The following is a 13,890-nucleotide window of genomic DNA, read 5'->3' on the forward strand; positions in this document are numbered from 1 at the left end:
CTTTATTCATGCAAAAATATACAATACCTACTATACGTTATGAAACCATACGGGCTATTCGTTGAACTTGTTAAATATAGTGTAAGATGATATTAGCTTCTCCTATTTGGTTTCAGGATATGATATCTATTAATGGCCGATTTTTCAATGCTTGGATAAAACATATCCGTCCAATAAAGTATTACACGATAATATTAGTATGTCACGTAAACTGTCAAATACGGGCAATTAGAATACGTTTTTAAACTGATAGTTTTCTACATTATTCGACGAATAAGTTTTATCCAAGCAATGAAAAATCGGCCCTAAGTTACGCTAAATCTCATCTGAAGAGTTTGTTTGTTTATTTATTAGAACGCGCTAATCTCGGGAACTACTCCGTCCGGTCCGATTTGATAAATTCTTTCGGTGTTAGATAGCCCATTTATCGAGCAAGGCTATAGGCTATATTATATCATCACGCTAAGACCAACAGGAGCGGAGCAATGCGGGTGAAACCGCGGGGAACGGCTAGTAAATAAATATATACAGTAACAAATAACAAACGATGACTATATTAATTAATCGGGTTTAAAAATCGATAAAATTATAAATTTCCAAATAAATAAACCTATTATTCATAACATCTTGATTTTGTCATGTCTTTATCACATTTTAAAATAACGTTGTACATTCTCAAGCCGTTTGGCAGGCTACCAACGTCTTGGTTGCAAAACTACGTCAATGCTGAGTCGAACCTTTTCCTGTTTATTCTCAGAATAAAATATGAAATAGAGAAAAAAGATTTATATCTGGGACATGATATCAAATGTGGGAATAAACCGTGATATTTTTTTAAAGAATAGAAAAAAATCGGTTACGAGACGGGATTCGAACCCGCGTCTTTCCACCAATCCGGGGCGGTATTCCAAAGTTTAATCTATCTCTGTGGCAAATTTAATCTAGATCTAATGAGCTGTTTTACATAAAAAAGACGTGTGGCACTCGGGGACTGTCGCGGTAAAGCTATTGCATGCTATGCCTTCAAGCCACACCTCCGTGCCCGTCGGAGTGGGGAGCGTGAGGTTTTTTCGTTACGGAATTTCTGGATTCGGTCCCCGCGCTCAAGGCCCGCGATAGAAGCTATGCAATAGCTTAAAAATAACAAGCGTCTACTCATCCATCAATCAATCCTCAAAAACTTTCGCGTTTATATTATCCAGCCTACATTTAAACTGTAATTAAGGTTAGTAATGATTAGTTTGTCCCTAATTGGTTAAACTCAATGTTTCTAATTAAGTTCTATAAACTAAATACTTACTATAATTAATTTATTGTTCTGTTTTCTTTGTAAGACTTAACAAGATTAACATTAATCAGTCCTTGGGCAAGTCGCAAAGACGAAGTTTTGTAATTTTATTAAAGGTTTACTACGGATGGCAGTTCAAATAATATTTTATTTAAGTGCTTGGAAACAGTAATTGTAAAACCTCCGTTATCAGGAATTTATAACTAAAAGTTTTGATTATGAATAAATATGGATATAAATAGACCTATTCAAATATTGGCTCATAGATAAGTATTTGCCAAAACAGGGCTCTGATTGAAATGTTATTGACGAGTATAATAATAAATGATGTTTAATTAACCCGCCATTGGTGACCTCATATGTCTGTGAGACCGGGCAGTTAAAGAAACCCCAATATTTTTGTCACCGTTTATCGAATTGCACTGTGGTTTCGAGTAGCTGCCTAATTTCGCGCCCCCTACCCTACCCCTACCCCATGACAGCGACGCGGGCGCACGTTACTGAGTTTTGGCCAAAACCCGGTGCGTGAGACCGGCGTCACCAACTAAGTAAGTAAAATGGTTATTGTGTATTTTTTTTTATTTTACTTATTTTGATAAAGCTATTGTTGTAATTTATAGTTTAATCATATAATTCTATTATTAGTAAGTGTTTTGCTAGATTTGATCGATATTTTACAAGAAATTACGTGTTTTTTGTTCAAATTGTGAACACTGTTTCAGCATGTCTTACGAAAGTAATCAGTGTCGTCTCGAGGCTCTTTTGCAAGAAGCAGTATCTGATGAGGACAGATTACAAACGTCATCGGAAAGTGAATCTGGAAGTGACTTCGAACCAGATAATTTCGAACCAGATCGCACGTAGTACCAATAACTTGCTCTAGTTGTTTGGCTGTTGAAGATGAGTGATTTTAGTATTGTATATTTTTTTTTTTTTTTTGGTCGAAGTATTACCATTTATGTTACTTCATTTTATGTTTTCAGTGTCATAAGACTGACTAAGCCTAATTTTACTGTTAAATAATTAAGATTGATGCTTTATTTTTGAGTTTTAAAAAAACTTTGTTAAAATACTTGACAATTTTAGTTATTTCAAAGATGTTGTCTTATGCTAATAAAAGAGATTTGATTTATTAAATACCTATGTTTTATTGACAATAAAAGATCAAATTTTATATCTATCCCAATGAAAAGTAGCATGAACCGTAAATTACAGATAAACTCGTAGTCAAAAACCCCGGTGCGTGAGACCGGGGTCACCAACGCTGTAAGTCAAATTCACGTCACCAATGGCGGGTTAATAATTATTGTATAAAGTAAAAGTTTTCAATGATTTGAGTCTTTTATTATTGAAAAACCAATCAGTTAGATACCTAGATATTGACAGCTGCAGCGTAAGATTGGATAAAGGAGGTCACAAAGAGTGAATAAGAAAGAACTAAATTATATTTTTTTTCCATTTAAATCAGAAACAAAATACATGAGCGAAACAAGTATTAGTAGTATTAACGTTGCTTATTGAATTAGTTCATTTATTTTGTACAGATTTTTTGAAGTGAAAACTTCTTTAGCGGCGTTGGGTATAAAATCTTAAACTCGCGTCAGGACACGTGGCAGGATCGAAAAAGCGTAAGACGAATACCATTCCAAAATATCAAACATGCTGAACGTTAATAATCAAGTTTTCACTGCCGGCACTCCCGGAGTGCAACCCGTCTTTTTACAATGAGGTAGGGTTTACGCAACCCATCTCATATCATAGACTTACATATCCAATTTAATACAACTGTGCTTTGTAACATTAGTACACAATATAAACGAAAAAATGTACAGAAATAAATTCTAAAGCGTACTAAACTAGTCCGAGATTTAGCTGTAAAATAGCTTAAAGCATGTGAAATGTAGCGTGATTAGAAATTTGTTTTGGAATATTTACTAGTAAGTTATACAACACTTAACAGCTATATCGGCTCGGAAGGCGTTAAACTGCAAATGTTTGCGATTACTGGACGCTTGTAACACATCAATTTAATTGCCTGTTGAAAAATCGATTCCTTCCCTTTGTTCATTGGCAATTTTGTAACTAACCTCGGTAACTGAGAATGTGGTTTAGTAAACACATATTTTTATATTTGTATCTACATTCTGTTTTTGCCTGTTTGTACAAGCTCAATTATGTTAAAACTAATTCAAAATTTTTCGTTTCCAATGAATTCATATTTAGTCCGTAATACCTCTCTGAATTTTGTTCTATCTGATATACGTATTACCATCTATTTAAAATCAAACATAATACAGTCAGTTATTACAGTCATTTTATATCGTCAAGTTCCTGTCTTCAAACTACGTAAAAATTTATAAAAAAAGAGTCTCTATTTGACTACTTATTTATCTACTTCATTACTATTTATCAAATTAAACTTCCAAACACCAACATAGCGTTGTAACTTGTAACGCTAAGAAAAATCCCGCATAGGGTTGCATGCAAATCTTAATCAGAGCCGAGTTTCGCAGTTTCATAATTCGGCAGCCCTGGCAGCCGGCCAATGCCACAGTTAATAAGCTGCGAGATCACCTCGCATAGCCTCTCTCACCCGCATCCCTTGCGTGTTAGCTTGAGAGATGTAGTTTTATGCGTGATCATTGTCATTTAAAAGAAATATATACGTATGTTTATTGTGTTCATGAAGTTGTAGGTTATAGTTTAATCTCTATACTATTATTATCAAGTGCTGCTGTTATACAACCATTTTTATAGTTTCAACGTTTAAACATATCGTTTTAGTTCAAAACCATTAAAATTGAAATTGAGTACTTATTAAAAATCTAAATAAAATGATGACAAAGATGATATAGATTACACTTTATAAATTTCTTACCTAATAACGAAATAAGAAAGAATCAATTTGGATTTAACTTATTGGCTATTTGTCAGGAAAACCGGGATATCAAAGATTTTCCAGTTTGGAAGATGTCGAATACTCTTCTTTATCATTATAAACAAGATCTCCAGACGTTTTTTATCAAAAATTTTCAGTGAAAAATAGTGGTCATAATAGTAATAACCTTCATATAAATACATAACTTTTCCAGTTGGACCCTAGCGAATCACATTAAAAACTACAATCAAACATTTAACCGCGAGCTCTCGTACTCAATGCGACACCGCGTGCCTTCTGGTTAGCGCCGAGTTATGCAACACATAATTCGTCCGGTTTATAACAAAACTCAATAACCTTGTATGGCCAGTGGACTGTGGAACTTAAGGGCCGGCGCCCACTGCCGGCACGGCGTGGCATGGCAGGGCAGAGGATTTTATTACTAATGAAGTTATTTTGAATCTTATTTCAATCAGTTTAGAATTGAAGTTACTTTATTTCGATGCCACGATGCCGCGACGTATCGCAGGATGCTGCAGCATGACGCGGCACGCCGCAGGATGCGGCGGCATGACGTGTCTTGCTGTTTCATTCCAAGGAATGCCGCGGCGCGCCATTGCATCCCGCGAGGCGTATGCGTCACTTTGGGGTCGAGGAATTATGATTGCTAGCTAGTTGAAATAAGGTTGAAACTTATGCAGCATTAGTGGGGCTTTTAGCAGGATGCCACGGCATGCCACTGAATGCCGCGGGATCACGCAGCACGCCGCGGGATGCCACTGCACGCCGCGGGATGCCATTGCACGCCGCGGGATGCTCTGCCGTGCCATGCCGTGCCGTGCCGGCAGTGGGCGCCGGCCCTAAAGTGGTGTCCACTTGAGCTTCAGGGACCCTATTATCCGACCATGTTGTAAAGTCTCCAGTTTATGACACGTTCTATGAAAGCACTTCGATTAAGGTCTTCGCTATCTCTAGTATTTATGAGGTTGGATAAAATGTGGGTTTTGTCATTGTTGATGGTTGCAGTTTACTTTAAAATAGGTATATTATGTTGAGATTTCTATATTCTGTTACGTTTTATTGATTTTATAGAGACGTTATGCAGCTATAGTTAACTTTCTCTAATACAAATTTCATTACAGAAGATTACGGAAGGAGGTATATTATTTATTATTAGTGAATAATAAATAATATACCTCCTTCCCGCACCTCACACGAATTTTTCGCCATACCCACATAAGGAAAAACTCATATTATATGAACAACAATCTCCATATTTAAACATACTTTCAAAATTATGATATAAATACGGTATTTATTTCATTAAAATAGGAAGAAACAAATGGTTTTTATTTTCGTATAAACACAATTATTTATAAATCATAATATTATATTACACACAGTGCTATTTCTATCAATTTTGAATACATAAAATCTAAACTACATCAAACTTTAAACCCACCAATATTAAAAAAAAATTCCTCCATTTGGCATGTTCCCAACTGACTGAATCACCTCTCAGAATAATGATGCTCATTTGCCACGAAGAGGCTGCTATGCGGGGTTATTAGAACGTTGTGCACAAAAAGAGTCTAAAATGTATATTTTAAGTTTATCGATAATAAATAAACAAATAAATTAACCTGAATTTTCACCGATTTATAACAATTTTTGATAAAACGTGTTATTATTACAAATAGATACGAATTCATTGAAAATCTTAAATTTTGATGCGTAGTAACTGCGAATATTGTATTCACAGAAAAAAAAACCCTAAATTCTAACGGCGTATTTCTTGTTTCCGTATGATTTTCGAGTCCCATGTCCATTCTCAGGTCTCCAGCTATCACTGTAAAGTTCTACCCAAATCGGTTGAGTGGTTGAGGTATGAAGAAGGGACAGACAAACAGATTTACTTTCGCATTTACATGTCATACAACAAAAAATCGTGATGAAAATAGAGTTGAGTAATCAGTCACATTTATTACAACAATCACCATTTACATTTCAATATATTATTGGGTTAACCCCGTAATAACTTACCCCAAAGCACTTTATTGAAGAAAGATACAAGTTATATATTTCTACTCGACTTCTCTCGCACGCATGTCACGTTATCGTTTGACATTCCCCATACAAATTTCCATGAGTGTTTCCCCTCCTTCACTTTGGTGGAAAAAGGCGGAATAAGATTTTGGTGATAATATCAAAATATATTATGTAACCGTTAAGATATTGTTCAAACTTACGTAACCAACAGATTAGTTTTAAAATTACCAAAGAAGTAAAAACTAAAGAATGTATGCCACATGTCACTTGTATTTTATATATCTGAAATTAAATTTTGGTTCAGTAATCCTAAAGATCACTGGTTGTAGACATAAAGGTTACATATACAAAATCAAACTAAAATGCTATACTAGATAACAAATATTATGTTCAGCAGTGATTTCAGCAGTAATGTTAATTCTGAAACATCTAATCAGACGATGTGGGAATCCCTCTTGACTTTTTAGAGGTAGTATTAAAATATTGAGATTGAACTTTAAATCGTACAAAGAAAGCAATTAAATAAAAAGTACCTACATCAGGTTTACCTATTGATTTTCTTCAGACAAGTAAATGGTCCGCATTATTCGCTAGAATGGAGCCAGGTTTTTTGTACTAAGCCGAGTCTTCTGCGAATGTCCTTAGCAGTCTTGCTCAGGTTACGACCTGAAGAAATACCTCTTTTATTGACCTGTAATATGTTTATTGTGATATTTACGGTATTTACACTAAAATAGGGCTTTTTAAAGTTGTATTTCTGAACATAATATTGTTGAAAATAACATAGATTCTATAAAATCTTTACTGTATTATCAGTATTCTACCTCACTCAATAAGCCTTATTGTGTGAATAAGAATAAATCTGCTAAACCAGAACCACCCAAAATCTTACTATAAAATAAATTGGCGAAGATGCTTTACTATTTACTCAAGTTTTTTAACATAAAGCCACAATACTTATTTCAAACATACTTATTAGCAGCTTTTTCTACAAGAGCATTGAAATTCATCTTCTAATCGATAACACATGATTGTCACTTTTGCACACTGCTTATGTTGGAATCTAGTTCCAAAAAACTTCTAGAAACTTCTTGATAACCGGAATGTACTGGTGTTCGATCAACACTAAGCATTTGGGCATTTAGCTCGACAGCCGTAAACCTCGCTGAGTTAACAGTATGTCGAGTGTGTACCAACTCGATACCTCCCGGGATTGTACTTCAATATGCCGCTGTAATAGCTATGTTTAAGGCTGGCTATACACGGCTATGTAGCTGCAAATTAAACATTTAAATCGTCAACTAGAACTGCATATAGAATCGTTTAGAACCGCCTTTGAATCGTTAAAATACAGAAGAAATGGCTACAAGATAACTAAAGTTACACAAACATAGCATTCGTTTGTATAACTATAGTTTTGTAGAGTGGATTTGGGATACAATATCAATTTATGAAAAGAGCCATTTGTTTTGCTTTAAAATAATCACATTAAATCCATATAACACATTCGAAAGTATTATCGACACAAAACAAAATAATTTATCTTTACAATTACTCTATCGGAAAATGTAAGAGACGTTATAAGACTTATAGATACGTACATACTTTATAATGCTCATTACTCGTAAAAGAAATATTATCAACTAGCTATTCCCCGCGGTTTCACCCACATTGCTCCGCTCCTCTTGATCTTATCATGATGATATATAGCCTATAGCCTTCCTCAATAAATGGGCTAACAAACACCGAAAGAATTTTTCAAATCGGACCAGTAGTTCCCGAGATTAGCGCTTTCAAACAAAAAAACTCTTCAGCTTTATAATATTACTAGCTTACCGCCCGCGGCTTCGCCCGCTTTGTCTAAAACCTAATAAATTATATACTAAAACCTTCCTCTTGAATCACTCTATCTATTAAAAAAAACCGCATCAAAGTCCGTTGCGTAGTTTTAAAGATTTAAGCATTAAGCATACAAAGGGACATATGGAAATAGGGACAGAGAAAGCGACTATGTTTTATACTATGTAGTGATTAGTATAGATATAATATTTCCTCCAATTATAACAGTTGTATAGTCTGCCTAAATTCCCTATCGATGTTAAGGCCTAAGCAAACTGAGCATCTATTTCTGGCGTTTAGTGGACTTTGACGCTTTTGGTTTATGGTACATGCTTTTGTGATATCTGATGGGAATGGTATTTTGGGATGATATTCGATAGCTAAGATAGCAATTAAGATATTCAGTGTCGAAATTATCTTGCCGTATTCAGTTAAATATACATACTATCGTTGTAATAGATACGACGATTGAAGAGTTATAAAAATATCTAGTTTTGATAATGTAACGCCGAGCTGCAAAGAAAATAGAACAACATTAAAAGTTTATAATAATAGGAACGTAATGAGATTATAATCATTAATATTTGAATATGCTGCTTATTTGAAAAATGGCAATAAATCAATGGAAATTACCTTAGTCCAATTAAACGTTATACTGCTTAAATTACAAACACATCTACAACGTATTATCGAACTTACTCGTGCCTAACCTAACACTCCAGAAAGCTACAAATACTAGCAAAAGGCGTAACAATAGCTGCTTTACAACGGGAAAGAATTCAAAATTATTCCTAGAATTATAACATCCATTGAGGCGTACGTGACAATCGCGGAGAGGGTCGCACTTACGATTTATCGTTCATACGTGATCGCTGCGATGAAAAAGGGTAGGATAAGGCTGCTTATCAACTTGTGCTATGCTTTGTAGATGGGTACTATATCCAACAATCATATTCATTGATGGCATATAGCTTTGCGCTAGAGTAAACAGATTTAACTAAGATGTGTTTTGAAGTGAAACTTCTTTAGGCCCGTTGAGAGTAAAATTTCAAGGTCATGTCATGGCAATACCGTCACGTCATGGAGTAAGACGACGATTTTGGTATCTTTGAATCTTTCCAAAGAAGTTTCACTTCTCACACGGTGCTCGGTTCTTTTTTATATTGAAGTGTGCTATGAATGGTCGTGAGTGATGTAGCTATGATGTGTAGAACGGAGAATTATATTCTCCACTATCAATACGTCATTGCATAGCTCAAGCTGCGCATTTACACCACTCGCGACCTTCCATAGCAAGCATCGCTTCCCATAAAACACATCTGAGTTGAATCCACCAATGCTAAGCTATATTATGCATCAAGAAATATGATTGCATGATTAACGTCACACCTACAGCAACATCTTTCGTGGAAAATCACCCTAAGCCAGTCGAGTACGAACGAGCGATATAATCGTTGCATTATTGATAGCAGTTGACAAATCGCGGCCAAACGTGCATAAATCCGCTAAGCGGATTGGTGCTTATTCGAAAAGAACGTTTCAACCGCGATTGTGTTTATGTGCCGAGTTAATTCGCTGGGAAAAAGTCGGTTTATTTGTGAATGGTAAATGGATTGAGTTTTCACCATGACGTATTATGATTCCTCGAGCGATGGCTTATGTTTTATAGGTCTAGGATACGTATAATTCAACTAAAAACTGTGTGAACATGCTTACAGTGCAGTTTTTGAATCGGGTAGAAAAAGGTGTGATCAATCAATAGTTATGTCAAAATAAATAGCACAGAAGTTAAACTTGTTGTGGATGTAGTGTACTAGTGATTAGGTAGACGTTTTCGATTCGATCAAGTGTTTGGGCATTTATGATTTACTTGTATTTCTCTTGGTAGATATAATAATAATTAATTAATGAAACAAATTAAAGACATGAAGTAAATATATTGACGGTCTATTACCTATACTATTAGGTCTTAGGAATTCAGTCATTATCGCCAAAGGTATGCGTATTGAAGTTTAGGATCGTATAAATTGTATAATATAATATATTAACACAATACCAGATGTTTAATCAGGGCTGCCTCCACAGATTTCTAAGGTTTCATAAGAAATGAAATAAATGTTATTTATTGCAGCGATTCTACAATTATAGTAGTTTCAAGGTTCTGTTGTCTGTTAATTTATTTTATAACCTCGTATTTCATAAAATACAATGATAACATACAGTAGTTACCTGTATGTACCTTAATTTAGTTAAAAACTTTTATCATTAAGCATAATATAGCCCTCATAACTGAAATGTATTATTATGCTCTTATAACTAAACTGCTACTATACTTTGATAATGACGTTAAGAAGTTTTGAGACACAGATGGAGCTATTATTGTCGAATCTATATCTCTAACACACCAAGTATTTTAATTTCCTAACAGTCCTATTGTACCACAGAAAAATTGTTGTTGTCGTAACATTTGCATTCATATTACAACTTTTATGCAACCACCTTATTTCATGTCCAGCTTAGCCAATATTCTGCAGTAAGAGATCATAGCTATTATACAGGTGTAATATCATCATCATCAGCCACGTTCATATCAGTTCACAGTCAAATGTCGTCGTACTTTTGATTATTTTACATGTCTGTATCCTCACGATGTTTTCTTTCACCGTTCTGTATAATAGATATAATACGATGAGTAGGTACTCATTTGTAAACATCGGAAATTTTATTTCATTGACAACCCTATCTCTCCATAGTGTCCCGCAGTGTGTAGGAGCCATTAATCTGCGGTGAGAGATCACGCGGCGTGTGACCGGACAACTATTTGCTTAAGCTTACATAATCGATACCGAATTATGTGCGAAGTTTCGATATAGGCCCGAACAATGGGGCCCTTAATAGGTTTCCGACGTGATCTTCTGAAAGACGTTACTCTGGTGTACCACTGAAATATTCATGAAATGTGTAAACAGTAATGTATACACGCTTTCTCAAGTATTCATGAAACAATTGTATAAATCGAATATTTGTAGTGTAGGTAGTTTATAACACTACAAATCTTTGATTGACACGCAAGAGTTTAGTCCATAAGTTGATATGAAACTTTTGTACTTTTAGCAGTAAGACTATACTTTTATCTTATTCTATCATAATAATGACAGAAGTTCATATTATTACAAAAAACAACATAGACAGTTACAAAAATTCGACCATTCCTTCTATGTCACACGCCATCTGCATCTATACTAAAAGTTTTCATCTAAACCGTTAACACACGAAGCCCTATCGTATTATTATTCCATTCACATTAAAACCGCAAGCGTTTTATGCAGACTCCGCATTGCATTCAGGTGCAAACCGAACAAGCAACGACAGTCCACAACTTCAAACAAAGCCTTTGAACAGAACTATAACTAAAACTGCTGTTTACGAACAACGTGAATGTAATTATGAACTCCGATATTCAGTTTTATCTAGCGCGTTATTAAATACGCTGTTTGTCCAAAATGTTCGTTGTAGGATAGTTGTAATTAGTGATTAGGGGGTTACGGACTTCGGCTACGGTATATTATGTACCCATTTAAAGTTTTGGTTCATTAGCGATGACCGCGTCGTTGTGATTTGAAAAAATAAACGTTTATTCAATGGAAATCTAAAAATTTTATCAGAAATACTGATTCTGCCATAGCCCATAACCATAGTTATATTTACATCTTTCTCCGCCCATTCATTGACTAGGATGATGAGAAATAAATAGATATAATAAAGATAAGAGAACGTAATTGGTAACGGCATTTAAGAAGTTCAGAGCAGTGCCTTTAATAAAACCGTACTAACAGATGAAACTCTACACTCGAAAATCATGACCAACTTGATTTTACACCTGTGCATCATAAAGCGTTCACGACAGGCATTCCACGATATATCACAGGGACCTGAAACTAAGCATAGTGCTTGCATTCAGTGCGTTCTGACGGAATTTGTTGCACGTCACTTCTCGATGATATTTTACGATTGAATCGTTCATGAGCATTTTGACATGTTTATGCGTTCCCTGTATTGCCATTGACGCGATCCGAATTATTGTTTCATTGGCCAGTAACGTGACGTGAGTAATTTGCTCGGTTTTCAGCGTTAAATCGGTTTGTTTTATTTGAATTATCAGTAATTTTAATGGTTGAATTATTTGTCTGTGGAACGAGTTACTGTCATGAAATTTGACCTTGAGACTGTCGAATATTTTAATTAAAAGTAACTAAATTTAACAGCTCTATACGGTTCCAAAACATACGGGGTATCTTTGTAAATCCTTGCCTAATCACTGTAAGCTTCTAGATGCTTCTTAGATTTCTTCTAAGATGCTTGTAAAATGTTTTATACTTTCCGTTTTCCCACCACTGTCTTTGAGCGTTCCGCCATTGGATGCGGATGTCGAATATTCTTCAGATTTTCTTTTATTTTAAATATAGTCACATTTTGTACAGTGCTGATAAACATACAATCTCATGTTTAGTTTTTCCCAGATATTTATGCCAAACGTTTTGAGTATCAACATCTCACAGCATAAAGAAAAATGTATAAATTTGAATTGCAAAAACATTTCATGGTGCGCTCCCTGAAGTGGTTTAGATGGTTGAATCATACGGAATATGTTAGATCTAAGAAATACACATCATCGTGAGGAATAGAATTTCAAACATGTTTTTCTAGGGCTCAAATTCCAGATATATAGAGCCGAAAATGTTGATTAAGTTTATTCGCCATCTTTAAAATTGTATGTAAAAATATAATTAAATGCATGTAAGATTTTATCTCTTTTTCTTTTTTAATCGGTAGTAGGTTTACCAATACGGCTGAAAAGTTTTATTAAGTTTATCCAATATTTGAGAAAATCGAAATTACTTAATAATCTACCTACCTACCTCCTCTATCATAATATTACTCCACACAGTAGGTTGCCTGGAAGAGATCACTCTTAAGTGATAAGGCCGCCTTCTGTGCTGGACTAGTTATAAGTTATAATTTTAAGGATTTTTTTGTATGCCAGCACAATAAAGTGTTAATAAATAAATAAATAATAAATCTAGTAATTGATTGTCTGTATACCTAAACAGAATCTTCTAGACTTAAATAACTGTTTCTTTTACAGGAGGAGTTGAGAGACAACCTGACAATAAGTGTAATGAGCTTTGTTCCTACTTTGGATGACGACAGCAAACCGATAACGTGTCGTGCCGAGAATCCTAACGTCACGACACTTTTTATGGAGACATCGTGGACTATAAATGTCGTGTGTAAGTAGCTTTATGTTAGATACAATCCATACTAATATTATAAATGCGAAAGTAACTCCGTCTGTCTGTCTGTTACTCAATCACGCCTTAACTACTGAACCAATTTGCATGAAATTTGGTATAGAGATATTTTGATACCCGAGAAAGGACATAGGTTTTATCCCGGAAATCCCACGGGAACGGGAACTATGCGGGTTTTTCTTTGACTGCGCTGGCGATGCCGCGGGTGGAAAGCTAGTTACATAATAAGTACTTACCTACTGTAGTTTCGCAATTTTGTTATAGTGGATGCTAATGTTATTGCGACCATATTTTCATAGAACATATACGTAAACGTACTGATGATTAATTTAAAAATTAATCTGTTCATGAATTAATTCCTCTATTGGTCGAAAAATAGTAAAAGATTCACAGAGATTCATTTCTATTTGATTTAATATATTTGTAAATTCATTTGCTCACTATTTTCGTAAGTTTATTGTTAGGCCCGGAAACATTCGGATTCAGAAAATCTATATAAAATTAGGATATCTTCATTTCACTAC

The 13,890-nt window shown here is 34.7% G+C and overlaps 1 protein-coding gene and 1 long non-coding RNA gene across 2 annotated transcripts in view; both read left to right on the forward strand.

Annotated features, from left to right (window-relative positions):
- The window catches only part of side-II (sidestep II transmembrane protein), a 222,897-nt gene that overhangs the window by 139,807 nt on the left and 69,200 nt on the right, over positions 1-13,890 (forward strand). Inside the window, exon 7 of the mRNA XM_089709739.1 lies at positions 13,201-13,345. Within this exon, the coding sequence (XP_089565865.1) occupies positions 13,201-13,345 (145 nt within the window). The remainder of the gene's footprint in view (positions 1-13,200; positions 13,346-13,890) is intronic.
- Positions 1,775-2,425, forward strand: LOC149490186 (uncharacterized). Its single transcript, XR_016317603.1, has 2 exons — positions 1,775-1,836; positions 2,011-2,425. It is a non-coding gene; the product is annotated as an uncharacterized LOC149490186 (long non-coding RNA).

Source organism: Colias philodice, chromosome 2 (assembly GCF_061535455.1).
Source record: "Colias philodice isolate Cphi_HAF_F1 chromosome 2, ilColPhil1 Martin Lab GWU primary, whole genome shotgun sequence".
NCBI lineage: Eukaryota > Metazoa > Arthropoda > Insecta > Lepidoptera > Pieridae > Colias > Colias philodice.